General features: G+C 42.7%; 2 protein-coding genes across 2 annotated transcripts; one reads left to right on the top strand and one right to left on the bottom strand.

The window, feature by feature from the left end:
• Positions 1-1,833: 1,833 nt before the first annotated feature.
• LOC135496127 (DNA replication licensing factor mcm4-A-like) lies at positions 1,834-11,638 on the bottom strand. Its single transcript, XM_064785267.1, has 16 exons — positions 11,600-11,638; positions 10,945-11,061; positions 10,565-10,606; positions 10,231-10,392; positions 9,366-9,535; positions 8,482-8,929; positions 8,021-8,263; positions 6,752-7,090; positions 5,566-5,668; positions 5,069-5,245; positions 4,679-4,772; positions 4,186-4,340; positions 3,847-3,964; positions 3,297-3,538; positions 2,713-2,926; positions 1,834-2,592 (listed from the first exon to the last, which is right to left on the bottom strand). The coding sequence occupies exons 2-16, from the start codon at positions 11,030-11,032 to the stop codon at positions 2,497-2,499; spliced, it is 2,691 nt and encodes an 896-aa protein (XP_064641337.1). The 5' UTR covers positions 11,033-11,061; positions 11,600-11,638; the 3' UTR covers positions 1,834-2,496.
• Positions 11,639-12,680: 1,042 nt separating this feature from the next.
• On the top strand, positions 12,681-20,699 carry LOC135496129 (glucose-6-phosphate isomerase-like). Its single transcript, XM_064785271.1, has 13 exons — positions 12,681-12,836; positions 13,120-13,219; positions 13,661-13,798; positions 14,058-14,192; positions 14,483-14,626; positions 14,919-14,990; positions 15,441-15,539; positions 15,842-15,982; positions 16,140-16,386; positions 16,633-16,838; positions 17,514-17,589; positions 17,829-17,895; positions 18,315-20,699. The coding sequence occupies exons 1-13, from the start codon at positions 12,700-12,702 to the stop codon at positions 18,436-18,438; spliced, it is 1,686 nt and encodes a 561-aa protein (XP_064641341.1). The 5' UTR covers positions 12,681-12,699; the 3' UTR covers positions 18,439-20,699.
• The last annotated feature ends 307 nt before the right edge of the window (positions 20,700-21,006 follow it).

Below are 21,006 nucleotides of genomic sequence, written 5' to 3'. Positions count from 1 at the left end.
GTCCTTGAATGGTATGTCCAGGGAACAAAGGATACTTTTATGCGTTTGAGTCTCTGAGCTATTGATGGTCATGGCTTTTGAGAACCATATACCATAATCTGTTGGAATACAATAGGGCCGGACACTTTTCCCAGGGGGACATTTTCTCCTTCTACTCTGGTACCTATGGAAACCATAAGAAAACATCCCACTGGCGCACGGCTGTTGGGGGCCCATTGTTGAGTGATGGTCGGAGTGTCCCAAGGTTGTCTGCATTAGGAGACATCCATGCCAGAATTAGACTGCCAATTGTAGGAAGATTGTTCGGTCTCAAGGTTTGGAGACATTCATCAGCCATGTCACACAATAGGACCGCCCATTGTGGAGAGATGGTCCGAACGTCTCAAGGTTGTCTCCATATGGAAGACAACGTCATCCATGTCACATTAGAACCGCCAATTGAAGAGACGGTACGAGCTTTTCAAGGTTGTCTGCATATGAAAGACATCGTCATCTATGTCACAATAGGACCGTCCATTGTAGAGAGATGGTCAGAGTGTCTCAAGGTTGTCTGCATACGGGAGACAACGTCACCCAGGTCACAATAGGACCGTCCATTGTAGAGAGATGGTCAGAGTGTCTCAAGGTTGTCTGCATACGGGAGACAACGTCACCCAGGTCACAATAAGACTGTCCATTGTGAAGAGATTGTCCGAGTGTCTCAAGGTTGTCTGCATATGGAAGACATCATCATCCATGTCACAATAGGACCGTCCATTGTGAAGAGATGGTCCGAGTGTCTCAAGGTTGTCTGCATATGGAAGACATCCTCATCCATGTCACAATCGGACCGTCCATTGTGGAGAGTTGGTCCGAGCGTATCAAGGTTGTCTGCATATGAAAGACATCATCATCCATGTCACAATAGGACCGTCCATTGTGGAGAGATGGTCCGAGCGTATCAAGGTTGTCTGCATATGAAAGACATCCTCATCCATGTCACAATCGGACCGTCCATTGTGGAGAGTTGGTCCGAGCGTCTCAAGGTTGTCTGCATATGAAAGACATCATCATCCATGTCACAATAGGACCGTCCATTGTAGAGAGATGGTCCGAGCGTCTCAAGGTTGTCTGCATATGGAAGACATCATCATCCATGTCACAATAAGACTGTCCATTGTGGAGAGTTGGTCCGAGCGTCTCAAGGTTGTCTGCATATGGAAGACATCATCATCCATGTCACAATAAGACTGTCCATTGTGGAGAGTTGGTCCGAGCGTCTCTAGGTTGTCTGCATTCGGAAGACATCATCATCCATGCCACAATAAGACTGTCCATTGTAGAGAGATGGTCCGAGTGTCTCAAGATTGTGTGTATCTATTGTTTGGCTGCCTCCCGAGGGGCACAAGACTGGCAGACATCACCACACTCCAGTGTCCCAAATCAACAGTGCGAGACGAGTAGATTGGCTTCAGATCTACCCAATCGTTGCTATTCACAGCCGATTGCGACAAGGATTCAAGATTGGAATCGCATCTCTGTAGCATATGCTCCCTAGTTCAAATCTAGGACAATATGATGTGATCACCACCAACCTCTTTGTGACAAAGTGGCTTTGGGACACAAGAAAACTGAATCCTTCCACAGGCAAGTTGTCCATCATAGTATCTAAGACAGAGAGTGACCATCAAAGACGTTATGATGGAAACTTCAGCCCGTGCAATTTGACATAGTATTGCTTTCAACAAAGAGAGACAAAGTCACATCCTGTCTCTATTTTGGTGCACACGAACATATGGAGGAAATACATCATTTCTGAAGGTACAATCATGTACATATTTATTGAAAGCCATTAGACAATTCAGTGATGGCTTCAGAGTTCTTAAATGCAGTAACAAAATGTATAAACATGATAAATGCAGCCAATACAAAATATAAAGTAACGTGCAATGAATTGTCCTATTTTGATAGTAATAATAAAAATTATTTCATTGAACAGACAATAATGTTATGAGAAAGACCAAGAAAAGGAAGTTTTGGGTCAACTGAATTTGCCACACAAACAAAACATCACCTGGACTTGCAACCAAAGGCATCATTCAGATTTGCTTCACTCAAGGCATGTCACAGTAATAAAGAGGTTTTGCAGCAAAATACTTATATACAAACATAATGCTAAGAAAAACAGTGCTTCATAGTACATAAGCGTGCATGATTATATCCTGAAGTTATACTCTTGAGAATTCAGGGTACCAAAGGCTGGATTTGAAATGGATAGAAACCAAAACGACCTATTTAATCTTCCAACAAAATTGTGTCTTGAAACCCATTATGTTGCCTTTCTCACCATCGCAATAAATTCTGCAACTAAATAATTCCAACAATCCTGAAAACATAGTACGAGTATGTCCAATTTTAAGTTACATATCAGAAAATCTTGGAGTTTCAACAATCAAGTATGTATGAGAGAGTTCATGGTATTGACTTCTTGGTCGAAGCACGATCAGTTGTGAATGTTCAGCGAAGAATTCTAATAATATTCCCAGTGCGCATAATTTTTTCTTCATCCTGTAGCTCCTTCAATGCATCTTCATACATATCCTTGGTGATAGACTGAAAAATACACAATCAGTACAGTGAATTACATGGAATACATTGTGGACATGGAAATAAAATGACAGCGGATATGCAAGAGATGGGAGTTTGCACGAGAAGGGGGACTTGCATACTTACAATATCTGATCTCTCCCTGACCTCATCCAGCAGAACTGGATGCTTTATTGTCTGCATTTTCTTTCCCTTCTCTTCAAGGATCTTGACGATCGCCTTGACGACTTCGGCCTGGCGTTTGCGGGCGGCGCCACTGATACCGGTGGTCAGGATGGAGATATCGATCTTCCCGGTAGAAGGATCCACAGCCGCTTGCTTCAGGGCTTCACGGTGAAGTCTGAAAGGAAAATTTTCATAAGGGACCAAGACATCTATTGGAAACATATAAACTACGGAGTATCAAGACCTTACTAGATTGTCTAAAGCGAGACATTGGCTCACTAACTCTGTGTTCATCAGTTCTCCATTCAAACAACGAAAATCTGAATGGGATACCAGACCAGACATACAAGTGTGACAATGGACAGTTAACAACTACCCCAGCAGACAGCAGACAGCAGACAGCTCTTTCAAGCAGGTCCGAGTGATTGTTGGCGCAGTTCTCATTGAAGTTGAGGCCTCTTCAGGAGTTCGCACAACTGGGATTCAATCCAATCTGGAATATGGGATGCAAATTTTTTTTTCAGACATCAATATCGACTGCTCACCTTCTAGCCTCCTGAACATCATCGATCTCGACAGTCTCATGCAGCCTCATCTTGGCATGAGCCTCAGCCAATCGGATCAGAGATTCCAACTGTCGCGGGTAAGCGGACACCTGACCTCGACCACTGCCGACCTGCCTTGCCTCGACGTACGCTTCAATAAAGGCCTGGGAAGCGTGATCGCTTATCTTGGGTTGGACGTATTTCCTCGCATAGGCAATGTAATCTTTGAGAAGGCTCATGTCCTGAAATAAAAGCCAAAGTTTAGTTAACGTAAACCTTGCATATATTGGACAGGTATAAACCGGATACTCGCATACAACAGACAGATCTTCTGAGTCTCGAGTCTGTTGGTGATGTAAAAAAACGTATCTTATGTGTAACCGACAAAAAAAGCTGGCCAGTCTAGTTAAATACTTGCAAGGTACATGTACAGCACAATTATTTCCAGAACACACTGGTCAGCATTTTGAGGAGGGCTGTGAGGCTAGTGCCAGGATACTCCCAAGTAAACCAAATTTCCCATCGATTTTTTCCCAAGCAGACGACTCACCAAATTTTCATCCACTGCTTCATCCTCTCCCTGATAATAAAGGGAAACAAGATGGTTGGCAAGGCGACGATCGAACGTCTCATCCTGGGGATCAAGCATGAGGAAGATGAGGTCAAATCTGAAGCAAAGACAAAAACATCATCATCATCATCGTCACAAGCCTAGCAAAAACTTCTGGAGAGGAAGTTGTTTTACCTGAGGGAGCGTTTTCCAAAAATTAAGGGATGTTAGCATCAAAATTTAAAGATATCATACAGCATTGGTAATTTTTACAGTCCACTTGAAACATTTTCCTGGAAAGTGCTGTTGTTCGCCAACCCCCCTGACCCCCTTGCATACCTGGAGAGAAGTGTATGCGGCAGCTGTATATTGTCGATGATAGTCATGTTTTTATTCCACTGAGATTGTATGGGGTTAGCGGCAGCCAGAATGGAGGTTCGCGCGTTCAGCTGACAGATGATACCAGCCTTAGCGATAGAGAGCGTCTGCTGTTCCTGTCATAGAGAAACGAGGAAGGTTATTAGGAAGTTTGTAAAGGACTGCATGATAAGAACAAGTCTTATTGAGGTGAAATAGTGTTCCATCGTCAAAGCATATACTGAATAAGACATTACTGGTACACTATGTTCCCCGAACATCTCTTTGTGCACGGCGAGGATTCGCGTTAGCTGGGTTTGCCTGCATCACTGGTAGCACTGGGGCACAGTCAGATCAAAATCAAAATCGAAGATTTTTGAAAAGAGTTCTGTTAGGATAAAATTGACTACAAAATGAACTGAAGAGAAAGCATACATGGAATCAATTGGATCTGATGCAGTTTGAAGGATCTTACCATGACTTCATGAAGAATTGACCGCGTGCTGTCGGTCATTTTGTCGAACTCGTCGATACAGCAAATACCATTGTCACTGAGTACCAGGGCACCACTGGAAAGAAAATGGACAGCAGTCAGTATGATACAGGGTTGTAATCATCACCAGGAACTCAAAGGGAAACTAAAGGCAAGAGCAATGGGGGGAGGTCTCCACATTGGGGTGGTGCCAAAGTACTGTGAGATAGCAGAGACACCTATCAGGGACTTGGTGAAACTGAATCTGCCCTAGGTCGCTCCTGCCAAAGGCTCTCAACAAGAAGCAAACAGGATTCACAGAATGGTGTGCAAGATTTACACTTTGACATGAACCATTGGTTGAAATTTTTAGAAATATGGAGTTCTACTCACGTTTGAAGAGTCAACTGCCTAGTCTCTGGATCCTTGGTTACATAAGCGGTTAAACCAACTGCACTGGAGCCTTTACCAGATGTGTACTGTCCCCTTGGCACCAGGTTGAACACATATTGTAGCAACTGCGACTTACTAGTACCCGGGTCTCCGCACAGAAGAATATTGACGTCAGCCCTACAGAGATTAGGAAAGTGGTTTACCTACTAGGAAATAGTAACATAATAAAATTTTATTGCTTGTTGCATTTTGCGATATCCACATCATGCTAATATATGACTGACCAGATCAAGAGTGTGACGGAAGTGAAAAAACAACAACACTCTGCAGGCTGATTTTGCAATTTGTGAACTGACAACTTGTTTCAACTTAAGAGTTAGGGCATTAGCCTTACTCATTTCGTTAGTAATCTCAGCTCAAAACCTAAGACATTGCTTTCTATGAGCCATTTCTCAAGCACAGCATAGTTGGGAGATGCACCGAGATCCCTCGCTCACCTAAACTTCCCCCGTCCAGCGTTGGTGAAGTCCTTCCTCGTGCCGCCGAACAACTGTAACAGAATCCCCTTCTTGATGTCCTCATGTTCATAGATACTTGGTGCTGGAAAATAGGTGAATAATTTCACAATCAATGTCAATCAACTGAAAGAGTAAAATCAAATTCACAAGATCATACACAAATCTCGAGCTGCTTTTGAACTGTGATCCTTCATCATCATCATCATCATCGATGGCATCATGGCCCAGGTATGGGCCTGGCTGACGGCGCACCTGGGCCTGGCTGACGGCGCAAGGGGTCAGCCATAAGTGCGGAGAGGAAACAAAAACAAAAACAAAACAAACACTTCATGCTGATATAATTTTTAACATGAAACGCTTTTGTCAATATTTTGAAAAATTGAGTATCTATGATACCATAAACTTGGAAAATCCCATCAAGACACTTCATTGGAACGAAGGAGTGAGAACAGCCCCTGGCAACCAGGACCAGAGAAGTTTTGTCACCAAATAAGAAAGCATTTAACATCATACTTAACCCTTAAAGCGCCAGAGGCGACGATCGTCGACATAAGGGGGAAAGCGCCAGAGGCGACGATCGTCGACAGCAGACATTTAGTTCCACCTGTCTGCTAAGAGATGGCAGTGAGTGTGCATGTACGCTCTTTGGTACTTCGACAGTGATGCTTAGCACAAAATGGCATCGAACAAATTTCAAGTTTCTATACAAGCTTTTGAGTATTTTATCAAAAACTTGAAGCCCCATTTTCGCGGGAATGACGTCATCAGGAGTAATTAGCGCTGCTACGACTAATTAGACGGATGCTTCGACCAGGAATCGGATGGAAACGATGTATTTAGACCCAGACTTCATATTAAAATACCAAGGGAGGTATAAAAAGCTGATGGAGGTATGTTCTGGCCATATTTTTGTTGATTATGGGTATTTGCACTAATTAACCCCTAATTAGTAAATTTTGGCGGGAAATGTCACAAAAATCGACGGGAATTACCATTTGTATAAAATCATCAGTACATTCCATGGTGTTTGTAACAAAAATAACGTTGTTATTAATCATTTTCAAAAATGCTCGGTTAATTCGGCGCTCAGGGGTAATATGATTTTGTTAATTCGGCGCTTTAAGGGTTAATCAGTACGGTATATTACAAATCATCGTCAGCTCACCAAGTGCCCTTGCCAGTCTCTCATACAGATCAGGCTTCTTCGCCAACTCCTTCAACGCGTTAATCTTCTCCTCCGTGAATCGCATGTCCTTTGTCACATCCGTATTATCATCATTATCACTATCCCGGATATTCTTTTGATCAGCCTTACGGAAGTGGACAACATCGATGTGAGTTTTGTAGACGGATTTGACGTTTCTTGCACGTGGCATCGCACGCAGCGGGGTCGCTCGGTAGATTCCAGTCACCTTGACCCTGTCCCCAGGCTGAACCTTGTCCACAAGGTCACCATGGGAATAGACACAGACAGTGTGCGGCGTCTGACCAGCTGGCATGTCCTCTGAAAACAAAGAGATAAACTGAAAACATGTAGATGATTATCATTTGGTGAGACTGACGGGACGGTTGAAAACCAATTTCAGATTGATCGAGAAAACTTCTGAAATACAGAATTTACTTAAAAACAGGAAATCAACCATGTCGCTTTTGGTACCGCTTTTATGATTTTGACTTCTTTGGCTACTTCCATTTTGCACCAACCAAAGGTCCTGCTCATGGCATGCCACCCTCCAACCTGACATCTAGCTCTGTTTTTGACATAAACACCTTTCCTAAAGTCGGGTCTGCCATTACCGTATTTTGCTGCGTATAAAACGCACCGGGGTATAAAGCGCACCCATTGAGTCCGTAGACAAAATCCAGACATAAGGCGCACCTACGTATAACACGCAGTACTTCTGAAATGCCCCCTGCCTATCTTTCCTTCGTAAAAGCCTCGCTTTGATGTTTTAACATCAAAGCGAGGCTTTAAAAATCATGGCGGCACACGATCAGCTGATTTATCGATTTGGATTTATCTCGCATCTACGCTCTGAATATTGCCGCTAAGGACCCTCAAAAACATTTATAGAAGTAACTGAAATGATAATGAGGATACTAATATGTATTGCGTACAGAACAGGCGAGTTAGCATCGGTGAACTATGCAAAGTGCATCGATATTCCCGATTTTTCTTTCGTGCAAAAATATAAAATGCGCCGACTTGGTTGCGAGCCAAAAAAGCCGTCAAAAGAAATGAGTTGATGGAAAAAATCTTGTGATCATTCGGTGGCTTCCTAGGTCTAGGCCATAGATAACACGCACCTTCGTATAACGCGCACCCCCCGATTTTAGGGCTTTCTTGGGTCAAAAAGCTGCGCCTTATACGCAGCAAAATACGGTACATCCTGAAAATTCTGTACAGGCAGTGAACGTGTCAACGATGACCTACCTGGTGACTCTTGTAACTTGACCATCTGTTTATCCGTGAACTGTGAACGATTATGAACCATGGCGAAACTGTGATTTGTGTTGCAGTTCTGACAGAGCGTCGGTTCACTGATGCGCCCCCTATCGATCTCCACCGTAACACTATTATTACAGACGTAACAGCGGAAGAATGCCTCTCTCATCTCCGGGATCAGCGGGGACGTTCGGATGACCATACCATTGATGGTGATCAACTGATCAATATCTAAAATGAGATTTCAAGACTATCAATTCAGAAACAAAACGATTTTTTATCCTAATTCAATCAATTCAGGAAAGGACCAGAGGGGTTGGACTTTCCCACACAGCACAGAGCAGATAACACGCCAATTTTGTGTGAGCTCAGATTTTGAATTTTTATGAGAAAACATTGGCTTAAAGTAGGAACGAAAGCTGGCTACTCTTAAGTAGGGTTATATTCACCTTCAGGGTTGAGCGACCTCATATTTTTGGTGGTCTCCGCATTAAATGGCCGGACTTGGATCTGATGCTCCAGCTGTGTGTCGGGGTATTTATCGAAAAATAGTTCATTAACGGCCATGTCCAACGTTGGAATCACTTCCTGCGGATAACTCACTAACTGACGATACAAATCGGCATCAAACTGTTTCAAATGTCCGCTGTTTACGTCGAGGAATGGATCCCCTATCAGATTGATCTCTTCCAACCGCTGTTGATAGATTGGAACTTCGATGTCCATTCCTTCAAATCGTTCGTCATCGGCAATGTCTTCTGGGACGAAACGTTCGATGAATCGACGGAATTTCTCCTTGCAGTGGCTGACAACGACATCGGTTCCCCAGATGACCATTTGTGGCGCTGCATTAGGATCCGTTCCCAATTCACTGCTTACGCCCCTCATTGACGTGTCCTGAAACAGAAGAACGAAGTAATTCAGACCTCAAATCGACGAAAGGTTTTTGTTTTGAATGCATTCCCTTTAAGTCTACAACACTGGAATAAGCCATAGAGGAATATTGGCCAAAGGAAACTTCCCTCGCCACAAAACTCTGGGTCTCAAAGGCAGAACACTCTAGGACAGCTGACTTCGTTATGGCACCGAAAAAAACCAACTGACCGATCATCTCCAAAAATCTGAGCAACACAGGAGAAGTACCCAGCCAAATAATCCTGAAAGCGATTATTTTATTAAGATGGATGTCGCTCTTTTCCTACTTCTAATTGACGCATCATTATTACTAAAACCCTATAAATTCCATGGCCAAAGGGGAACTTGGAAGGTGCTTCAGTTTTGCCTGGTACTAAGGGCTCTACATTATAATCTATTAAAATACCAAAAGACGCACCATTCCACTTGGATCTGATCCCAGATTGACCTGTCTGATTTTCCTCGTGCTGCCTATATCTGCTCTCATTCTGATCTGTGTGCCTCCTGGTGTCCTGGGGGTACCCACACCCAGCCTTGAACTTGGGGTACCATAGTTGAGTGGGGAGCTTAGATCAATCTCACTTGTGCCTGAAAGTAAAAAGGACGAAATGAGTAATCTTTGCTTTTCAATACCCCATAAACACCAAAAACAGTAGCCCGATATCAACACTGGTAGAGGTTATCCAACTTTACATTTGACGACTCCGAGGGGCAGCTCTATCAGTGCCACAACCTGAACATTTTTGACTGTACCGATTGACACATCTGGGTAAGGTGGTGCAAGACAAAGAGACCTGATCAGAGTCGCGCTCCGACAGTTGAACTTTAACCTGAGTATGGAGCTTAATACTTGACTTGCCAAACTCAGAAATGCAGCGCCACTCGCGGACAAAGATAGAACAACTCGACATTTTTTTCACCGGTTTTCGCTGCGCATGCGTACCAGCCGTCATCTTTCGCGGCGACGGACGAGAAAAACAACTGTTCTACACGCAGTGAAAGCAAATTCACACAGGTAAACTGGTTATAACTGTGGTACGTCTGTTTCTTAACACGTAATAGTTATCAGATTGCTAAATTATCTTAAATCATGAGCCTTAAAGAACTTCTTGAACTCTCAAAAACTTACACAAAACAAGTTCAGATTGCCGCCATTATTACTATATTAGTTTCCGGATGGCTGGTACGCATGCGCAGCGAAAACCGGTGAAAAAAATGTCGAGTTGTTCTATCTTTGTCCGCGAGTGGCGCTGCATTTCTGAGTTTGGCAAGTCAAGTATTACCTAAGTTCCCCGTGAGCGAGATATCCTGTTCTTGCTGCTGAACGGAAGCTGGAGATGACGGCATTGCTGGCAGGTCCATTCCCGGAGAAGACGGGTCAATTTTCCTTCGCCGTGTGGGGGGCGATTGTATCCCCTCATTCTGAGTTTTACGAGTACTCCTAGCTGGAAATGATGAAGACATGAAAGGCTTTACTTCAGTTAAAACTTGACGAGAGCCACGAGAATAAGGAATTAATTTCAAAGACTCTTAAATGTAACTTCATGTCATTCCACTGCATTCGGAATGAAAGGATGGCACAGCATATATGACAAGTTCTGGTCACAAGATACTTACGTGTTGCACCAGCATTTGTTGAACGGCCACTTTTTCTTGATGCTGCAGGAAAGATGATATAAATTACAAACAACTTAAGAGATATAGGCCTACGAAAAAATAAACACGCCTATCGAGTGATTTGTCCGCAGCTACTTTCGACTTTAAAAACCCCAAAAACTCAATGGTCCATCAACAATTTAACAAAGCAAGATGTATCAGTTGTTAGGATATCCCTATTTTCCTAATAGTTCCTGAACTGAATGGTAATGCTCCTGGGCCAACATATGGGTAAATCCAAAGGTGATATTTTAGGTTTCTTTCAGATTTTTGAGCAAGATTTTTTCATCCCCCCCCCCCAAAAGAGGCCATCTCTGGTTTTTGAGAGAACTTTTTCTTACGAGTAACTGGATCGGTCTCCTTGTCCTCCTCAGTGGAGCGTCCTCGCTTGCTGCGGCGTCCAGGTGTGGTAGGTGCTGGTGATGACATGGCAGTGTTTGATCAAGTCAACCCAAGACCTGAAAAGGATAATTGGAAATATCATAGGCCTATATTGTATTGGTTAACGACATCTGTCCTTCCCTTTTGGACAAGACTGGCCTAATGAGGCTGAATTCAAGTACGTTTGCTGATTACAAGCGTAGCGCAAGTAGGTACCACAGCGCCGTTTTTGCCACTGCCACTGGTGGCGTCTCCTCCTTTTACGTAAGCCGATTGACATGGCCAACTAAGGCCGTGTGTTCAGACAACATTGCATTGCTGTTCCTTGGCCTGGCGCAAGAGGGTTTGCTTTCAGACCATACTAGGCAAGCACTTTCGGGCATGAGATCTGCTGCGTAAAATCGAACGCACTACATCCACTAGGCCCTAGGCCCTATATGAAAACACATTCATAAATTTTGACATGACTTCATTTCATTCACCAGAAGAAATGTCCAGGCCTATAATTTGTTGGAGGAAGGGGTTTTCATTGTTTAATCAATAGTTTCTAGATCAAGACAATTTACTGTGCATAAGAAGCTATATATAATGAATGGTGATAACTGGCAATCGTACCTCTACAAAACACAAATATGGTGAAAATAACTGGAATAATCACAAAACTGAAATCGAACAAGGCACTTTAAATCACGTGTCAAAATTGGCGGGAATGAAACGAGAAATTCAGAGGACAACTCATCTGGACAACAACAATCAAATCCCACTATTCTGAGCTACATCTCAACTTGATTAGACAATGGATGAAATGTATAAGATCATTAAGAACATTGAAGTCATACTGATAAATCAAGCGTGTAAAACCTTTGTGAATAACGATTTCTAAGTTCTCTCAGGTGGCACTACACAGTGGGGACGGGGTCCGTTTTGTCCCCCCCCCCCCCAGAGAAATGTAGTTCTTAAGACGCAGGCCGTTTCCATGTTCATGAATGGGTCCAACCTGTTCCAAATACTATTTATTTTCACGCCCTGGTCGTAGTTTTTATGTGTAGAGGGATCTTTGGCGATTTTATGAGCCTAGAATCTGTGCCATTTGAAGCGGGTCTCAATCCCCAGTTTGGGCTCAACAGTTACCATCGAATGCCTTTAAGAGGGGGCAGATGGAACTGTTTAAACAAGAAGTCTTTTCAACAGCCACAAGTATCTCTTCAAAAACATCTCAGCAACATGTTCGACCCAAATAATCTGTCAGCTAGCTGATATGGGTGGTTATTGCCGCAAATATTCACCAACGCGCGAGGGATAGCAAGTGACTCCTAGAAGCCGATGAGGCGTTATAGTTCGTGGCGCGTATATATATAGCTGTAATTTCTAAAATCTGCATTTCCTAGAATCGTCGTGAGGGATAGATACCGCGAGCTCCAGAGTCTGCAGGTTCTAGAACCGTGAGTGATAGATCTCGTGAGGGATAGAAGTTCCAAAAAATCCGTTATGTGGCGCTACTATCTCGTGAGCGATAGCAGTTCAAACAATTTCCGTTATGTGGCGCCACTGTCGCATATTCGTATTGTTTTTGCTGTAAGCGACACTGCAACATATACCTCGTGTCGGTTGCCCGGGGCCTATTTGACGCTGCCCTTGACATCGTCCTCCGCACTGTGTAGTGCTACCTCAAACATCTGGCCAAACCTGGGCATGAGGTTGCACCCCTTGGCAAGATGGCAGATATCAAGCGATCAAATCTTACTTCGGAGTCGTCTTTCAAGGCGTTGTCCGACTACTATGACAAGCATGGGATGACGATTCAAATGCAACAGCTCTTTCAGAGTGATCCGAATCGGTTCAATCAGTTTAGGTAAAAAGACACTGTCGAAATTTTGAATAAACATCGTTCAAAGTGACGACCTTGATTTGACATATCTCTAGTATGCTTTCATCTTGCACAACAATGCACTACACTATGCTTATACAGTAATCCAGGGTGCCACGCCCCCTTTCACTCAGTTCAGTTTATGCTTCTCATAGGAAAGCTTTCTTTTGAGCCACACTTGAATGTAATTATTTCATGAATTGAAATGGCGTTGGTCCCATAGCCATAGGCTACATTCCATCCTTTCCATTTAATTTCCTTATTTCAGTGTCAATCTACCAACTGGTGAGAAAGATGAAGGAAGTCTGCTTGTCGATTTCTCCAAGAACCTCATCGATGCTGAAGTTCTCAAGCTTCTTTTGAACTTGGTGGGTAAAAATTTTAGTTGTCATGTCGTCAAGTACATGGCACAGTATAACATTGCTTTATTCAGAAATGATGACCTTGCCACAAGTGCTATACTTGACCCTTTTGTAATTGTCTGTCAATTAGAGTTGTTGAATCTCGAACTTTACAAAAAACTAGTTTTTTCGTGGACAGGTTTTCATTCTCCCATTTCTTATAGGATTTGTTGACCGTTCCTGACGGTACAAATCCTAACTGTCTTAGTGAAATATGATCACATCATTTTTATGACACTTTGGGGTCATGAAGAATAGCCAACACCTCGAATCACAACATGTGAACATTGTAGGGCAATGTTCATCCAAAACAGACAACTAGATTTCTTGGTTGCTGTGTAGAAATCCAGAAAACCATAATAACCACTAATAACCACAGCAAACCAAAAATACTTAATGTTATTGTAGGCAAGGGAGCGTAAAGTGCCAGAGATGAGGGATGCGATGTTCAGCGGTGAAAAAATCAACTTCACTGAAGTGAGAGCAGTACTTCACACAGCGCTACGCAACAGGTCCAACACAGCCACTCACGTTGACAGCAAAGATGTAAGTCTGTTGTGTTTATTTGTGTCGGCTCCTCCAGAATCCTAGACCATCTCCTCCAAGTTGGATATCCATTCTCTGGCAAGGATGGGAGGATAATCTCAAGATAGGAATGCTAGGACTCCTGAGAGAGCGCATATCAAAGAGACACCCATCTCTAAATGACTTGGGGACTGTCTCCTCGAGGTCCACATAATGCTTGTTATTGGATAATGGATAATCATACTTCCGATTGTGTAGCGAGTAATTCATTTTTCTCCAGGTGATGCCAGATGTCAACAAAGTTTTAAAACAGATGCGTGAGTTCACAGACAGCGTGAGAAGTGGTGCTTGGTTGGGATATACTGGTGAGAGAATCACCGATGTTGTCAATATTGGTATTGGTGGATCAGATCTGGTATGTTGATGTATATTTTAAAGAGTTTTGATGATGATGATCATCATCATCATAGATGGCATCTTGGTTCACAGATACAGACCTTTGCCATATTTGTCACTGACTGTGCAAATTGCCAAATTATCAATGGAAAGATTCTTAGATTGCCTCCCAGGAATTGATATGATGATCAAGTCTAAACAAATCTAAACTGATGCAGTGCTAGGAAATATTTGTCTTCAAAATCTTAATGAATATAGGAGGTTTGGAAAAAATGTTGCTGAAGTAAGTTTTGTGTGATCATGATTCAGGGTCCATATATGGTGACTGAAGCTCTTACGCCCTACGGAGATGGGCCCAGAGTACACTTCACCTCCAATGTGGATGGGACGCACATCGCCAAGACACTGAAGAATCTTCGACCCGAGTCGACACTCTTCATCATTGCCTCAAAGGTAAGATTTAAAACCCAAGGCTGGGTGCTTATTTATCAAAAAGGCCTAGTCAGTGAAACACCGGGCAGTAATCCCTGTCCTTTTCAGTTAGGGCCAAGTCAGTAAACCTGATTGGGATCTCTGCTTCTTGTAGTCATTCACAAAAAAACCCTACTTTTTGAGCACTGCATCTTCGAAGTGAATTATACATGTACTTGCACGGAGTGTTTCAAAGTGTTCTTCTAATGTTGTGGAGACCTAATGTTTCAAAGAAGGTCGCACCTATTTGCTTATGTTGTCCTTTCTATTTCAGACGTTCACAACATTGGAGACGATCACGAATGCCAACTCAGCAAAGCAGTGGTTCTTAGGTCATGCAAAAGATGTAGGTTGTTGACTGGTCTCAGTCTGTGGACTGTTCTCTTTTCTGTTGTGTTCATTGGTTCACTAACAACAGGCCACTTCCCAAGGCATTTTGTGAGTTATCACTATCAGGTTTGGTTGGTTTACGCCAGAGGAATCCTGCAGTGGGTGATGCTCTTGCCCAGACTCATCGTGAGTCGTATCACACTGCTGGCCGAATGGTACTGGTGTTTGACGCCAGTGTCAAGAAGGAAGCCCTGTAAATGGGGAGATTCCCGTACTCTTTGCTAAGAATCCAAGGGTCCTTTTCGGTGCATGCACCATTAACAGAATACACCACTCGGCCTTTAACATCAGATTTGAAGCCAATCTAGTTCTCAAGCAGAAATATGCATCTGCTATGTGGAGCCTCTAGAAACAACAGTACATTTCCGGTGATATCGTAACCATCTAAGTTATCTCTTCTCTTCAGCCTGCCCATGTTGCCAAGCACTTCGTGGCCCTCTCGACTAACGGACCCAAAGTAAAGGACTTTGGCATCGATGAGAAAAATATGTTTGAGTTTTGGGATGTGAGTATAAGTTAAGATGACTACTTTTCTGTTGGGTATCTAGTCTTACATTGTGTCATGCGTGGCCAGCTAACATAGGGCCTACAATTGATATACAAAGTCAGCTGGACTTAGATCTTTGTCCAAACCATTCTCACTTAATCACCCTCCAATAGCAGGCCTTTGGATCTTTTTCGGCATAAAATCCGACGGCCATCGGATTTGATGCCGATGGGTCTCTTCCTCTAGATTTCTACTCAAACTAATTGCAAGTGATTGACAGCCAATTAAGTCAATTAATTAGTTGCACCTTCCTCTTCCAGTGGGTCGGTGGGCGCTACTCCCTCTGGTCTGCCATTGGTCTAACCATAGCTTGTTACGTTGGCATGGATAACTTTGAACGTCTGCTTGCTGGAGCCCATTTTATGGACAACCACTTCAGGACAGCACCTCTTGAACAAAATGTAAGTTGTCTTGCTCACCTAGGAGTAAAACTTTGAACTTTTGGTAACGAAATAATACAGGGCATGAGAGAGTTCAAATGACTAAAATATCTCATTTGTGAGACACTTTAACATTTCATGGCTGCCTTATTTGTATGATGCTTTGTTATTGTTTTAGATCCCAGTATTGCTGGCAGTGATAGGCGTCTGGTACATTAACTTCCACAAGGCTGAGACCCATGCCCTGCTGCCCTACGACCAGTACATGCATCGATTTGCTGCGTACTTCCAACAAGGGGACATGGAATCGAACGGCAAGTCCGTCACGCGAAGTGGTCAGAATGTCAACTATCATACTGGACCGATAGTGTGGGGAGAACCTGGTACAAATGGACAGCATGCATTCTACCAGCTCATTCATCAAGGTAAGAGGACCTTGAGTGAGACACTTGTCTCTCTATATTGGTAATTAGAATAGAAGCTGGCACTCAGTATGGTCACATTTAAAGGGTTAATAACTTTGTCTAAGACCTCAAAAACAATATCACTGAGACTTACGAACTTAAGAAATTGTTCAGTTCCTACCACAGAGCAATGTATTCAAGTAAGAATGCACAGATTTAGATAGATCTGAAAAAAACTCTGAAGTTTTCATGTATTTCTTCCCACAGGTACCCGTTTGATCCCGTGTGACTTCCTCGCCCCAGTCAACACCCACAACCCAGTACAGAATGGCCTACACCATGAGCTCCTGCTCTCGAACTACCTGGCTCAGACTGAAGCTCTCATGTTGGGCAAGACGCGAGATGTGGTCGAGGCTGAGTTAACAAAGGCTGGCAAAGATCAGGATTTCATTTCTAGAGTTTTACCCCACAAGGTTTGCCTGTTTTCTTCTCGTGACATCGACATCGTAAGATGTTCGTTGATCTTGTTCTGAGGTCATACCCAAATTGGAGACTTCCACCCCTGTGACGCAGAACCCATGACAGGAAGGCATCCTGATCAGATGTCTAAAGACAGGCATCTGTCAGAATTGAGCAACGCTAAGGAAACTTGCTTGCTGTGTTAACACCTTCAGCGCCGAACCACGTAGATCTACTTGGCCCTAATCCCCCTCTGAGCTAGTTATCGGAGTCTCATGGCCTTCAAGAAAGAACTACGCCATCGCCATCTTCAGGGCACGGTAGGAACTGAAAAGACCAACAGTTTCTACATTGCTCTAAAGATGGCGATGGCGTAGTTCAGAACTTTAAATGACTTCATGAGAGAACTACGCCATCGCCATCTTCAGGGCAAGGGTGGAACTGTTGGTCTTTTCAGTTCCTCCCTTGCCCTGAAGATGGCGATGGCGTAGTTCTCATGAAGTCAATGAGTTTCCGATAACCAGCTCAAAGGGGAGGGATTTGGGCCACGTAGATCTACGTGGTTCGGCGCTGAAGGTGTTAAGAGGAGTTCCAAATGACAATTTATTTTTCTTCAAGATTGGAGTAACTCTTCAGCAAATCCAAAGAAGATTTGAAAAAAGACTTGATGATCTTATGCTTTCTTGCAGGTTTTCGCAGGAAATAAGCCAAGCAATTCGATCCTCTTCAACAAGTTAACACCCTTTATGCTTGGAGCATTGTTAGGTAAGGTCATGTGCATTTCTTCAATTGCTTCGGCAGGTTCGAACTGCAGATTGCTTAAGTCTCTTGTCTTCCGTTGAAATATTGTTTCACTAGTTGTCACCTAAAAGATATTCGTAAACATTGCACACTGACTTGTACGCAGAATCGTGGTTGATATTCTCTGATAGTTTGTATAAGTATTGTCCTTCAAGTTGCAAAACTTATCGATTGGAATCTCATTAGAAAGTTGTCTTTTTCAGCAATGTATGAACAGAAGATTTTCACCCAAGGAGTCATTTGGGATGTCAACTCTTACGATCAGTGGGGGTAGGTGATGTTGTTACTGTCATGATCAAATGAAGCACCGACAGGACCACGAATATTTTGAGTGTTATCATAATGATTAAACAGTTGCTCTCCATTCAGTTTCATTTAACTTTAACCATTGTAGAGCCGAGAGTGGCGTCAACAAACTTCCTTGGATTGCTCAGATGGCTATACATCAGCTTTCCACTCGACTCCGACTTGAAATTATCGTCACAAACGACTCGGTGAATACTTGTAAACTCAGTGTGAACAAGATACCCGGTAGGCCAATTACAATGATATTTTGGTTTCTCACTTCTTTGTATCGATTCATGCCAGTACATGTTGAAAAGGAAAGAGCTTTTGTTTATCACATGGCTGCCCCGAGGTGTAAAGTTCTTATATTGTTACAAATGTTAAATTCTTATTTTCAATTTCAGTGTGGAGCTTGGTAAAGAACTTGCACTGAAAGTCCATGCAGATCTGAAGGGAGATGCGCCAGTCAAGAACCATGACGCCTCAACAAACGGTCTCATCAACTTCATCAAGGCTAATCGCAAATGAAAGACTTTGGCCCCGCTATGAAATCTACCATCTTGGAGTGACCCCTGACCTCATACTGTTTTAAGAGATTGTTTATTTTTGCATTGGAACTATGCTACAGCTGCTCGAACTAATTATTTTGGGGAGTTTCATGTTATTTGTTATTATTATAGGCCCCAGATCCCGTCTGGGGACTATATTGTTATCACTGGAATTCTCGAAACTGTTATTTTCTTCCACCAACACATTTATTGCGGTAGTCCAGCAAAACGGCTAAATAAACCAGAAATCAATCACCCTTACACCACCAAACCCAATTCCATCTATGGACTATCGCAAAAGTATTTTAAAAATCCTGAGTATTTCGATACTTTTGAAGCATTTTTTGCTGAGATTCGTCTGATCGTCTTCTCCCAACATGCCGAAGCCGCGATTCAATCTGACATGCGCTGTGACATGCGCAGAGGCGAGACGCTGATACATTAGCATAAGCTCCGCCCCGTCATAATGACGTCATTATTCTCAGGAGTTGGTCGAGCGATGGGACGATGGTATTATAAAGAAACCCAATTCGATTCATGGACTATCGCAAAAATTTTCAAAATTCAGAATATTTCCCGATGCTTTAGATGCGTTTTTATGACTCCAGCTCCTCAGTTGGAGTCAGTATTGTTTTCGCTCAGGTTTCTCGTACAATCACGTGACCTCTCCAACACTCGATAATGCACTCATTCGTCCACGTTTGAGGCCAATCTTCGGCATGAACATGAAATCTAATAAGCGCAGTACTTAAATCAGATGTTTCTCTCGCCTTGAAAACATTCCTGGGTAAAATCCATTGAGATCAGCCGAGTTAATCTACTTTTTCCGTGCTTAAAATCTCTGCCGCTGAATTCTATAAATAGAAACTATTAACATCGCGGCAGTGTGGTTCCCATTGTGCGCCCTCCCACTTCACACCATGTCAGGAAGTTTTACGGAGAGGGAGGGCGCGCGGTAAGAAGAATAGCCAAAATGACGTCACGTTTTCCTGGCAATGCCTCTTGCGAGACCAGTCAAGCATTGGGAAAGCATCTTTAATTCAGACAACGTTAGAACTAGAAAAACGAATATGTTAATTTGCAAAAGTAAAAGCAGATTTCACCACTAACCAGTCAAATCGGAATACGACGGCGCAAAATGTCGCTTTCTACTCTGTTGACATGACGACTACCTGGATTAGTTTGCCATGAAGAAAAAGTTTCTTAAGTTATATCGCTTGTACTGAAGTCTTGCTTAATTTAGCACCAATAGAGTTAAATTATTTTACGGCACTTATGAAACAAGGCCCAAGGCTATTCAGGGGGATGAAATATTTGGAAATGATAGGTGCCATATACATGTAGTTATGTTTTCTCGGTTCTTGCATTAATCAAATTATAATCTTAAACTAAATTGTACTGTCAAAAGTAAAAGCCGATCGTCAGTAATATGTGCTACTTAATTTTCATGATGTGCTATACATTGTTGTATAGTAATTGTAAAACCTTTCTTATGAGTAGCACTGTAATGTGTAATTCTTGGAATTAAGTGTGCGGGATTATTGGAATTGGGTTCAGATAAGATACTGGTGGATAATCATGGAAAATTCCCACGGTCCTCTTATAATCCTCCATTCTCCCCAGCATGATCAATTACGTGATCAATTACGTCAGCATTGATGCGGCTCCTCATTGGATGGAGACGCATCAACGTTGCCCCCTGATTGGTGCAGACAAAGCTGCGCGTGGATACAAAACAGCTGTCCGCACGCTCTCGGCAGAGAGAGAGAGTGAGAGAGTTAGTTATCAGAGTGATTACAGTTATTCCAGTCTCCCGAGTCTTTCTAGTCATGTGCACGAATCATCATCCCGACGAACTATTTTATCAACTACATGTATGACTTTGGCGTGTTACATCTTGTGAAGCAGTTTTAGAATAAAGGATCCGGACGTTAGAAGGTAAATTCAGGACTTCTTACTTTTGTAACCTGTGGAAATAAAACATGTAACTAAATCTAATTGCAACAATCTGAAAATGGGCCGCGAAGCTTAAAATGATCAGACTGAATGATAATGAAGACAGTGTTATGCAATTCATAATCAAAGTGCACTTTCAGGAATGACTGGACTTGGAGGGTAAGTCTAGATCTGTGATTTTCACCTTAAACCCCATTGTGACTCTACTCTATTATCTACAGTGTGTGTTATTGGTTTGGGTAGGGTGACATGGAGCGTATGATATTCCCTTTTCCAAAATCTGTGGTTTGTTTTTTAATACGAGGACTTTTCTACTAGCATTGTTATGATTTGTATATGTGCTTTTGTAAATCGTAAATATGTTAATATCGAATATGTCGCGTGAGCAGCAAGCAGGAGGGAAACCTGTGATATGTGTATAGCATGGTTAGGACTGAACTTCATCGGAAAAGTCGCCCCTAGCTGAAAGTTTGTGAAGTATAAATGGTTATGTTATATTTATCATTGGAATAAAATCCTGTTTCTTTGAGGGTTAGTTAGTTATATCAAGTATGCATTAATCCTTGGTTTTTACAAACTTCATTAATATGTG

This window comes from Lineus longissimus, chromosome 11 (genome assembly GCF_910592395.1).
Source record: "Lineus longissimus chromosome 11, tnLinLong1.2, whole genome shotgun sequence".
Classification (NCBI taxonomy): domain Eukaryota; kingdom Metazoa; phylum Nemertea; class Pilidiophora; order Heteronemertea; family Lineidae; genus Lineus; species Lineus longissimus.
Note: the sequence above shows the minus strand (reverse complement) of the source record. Positions and strands in the feature narration are given on the sequence as shown.

Bases quoted from the DNA above. Each gene is read 5' to 3' on its own strand.
- LOC135496127 (XM_064785267.1), bottom strand. From the start codon at position 11,032: ATGTCATCACCAGCACCTACCACACCTGGACGCCGCAGCAAGCGAGGA. The intron at 9,536-10,230 runs GTAATACTTGAC...TTTTACTTTCAG, and splicing joins CTCGCTCACGGGGAACTTAG to GCACAAGTGAGATTGATCTA. The intron at 7,091-8,020 runs GTAGGTCATCGT...CTTTGTTTTCAG, and splicing joins CAAGTTACAAGAGTCACCAG to AGGACATGCCAGCTGGTCAG.
- LOC135496129 (XM_064785271.1), top strand. From the start codon at position 12,700: ATGGCAGATATCAAGCGATCAAATCTTACTTCGGAGTCGTCTTTCAAG. The intron at 13,220-13,660 runs GTGGGTAAAAAT...ATGTTATTGTAG, and splicing joins TCAAGCTTCTTTTGAACTTG to GCAAGGGAGCGTAAAGTGCC. The intron at 14,627-14,918 runs GTAAGATTTAAA...TTTCTATTTCAG, and splicing joins TCTTCATCATTGCCTCAAAG to ACGTTCACAACATTGGAGAC.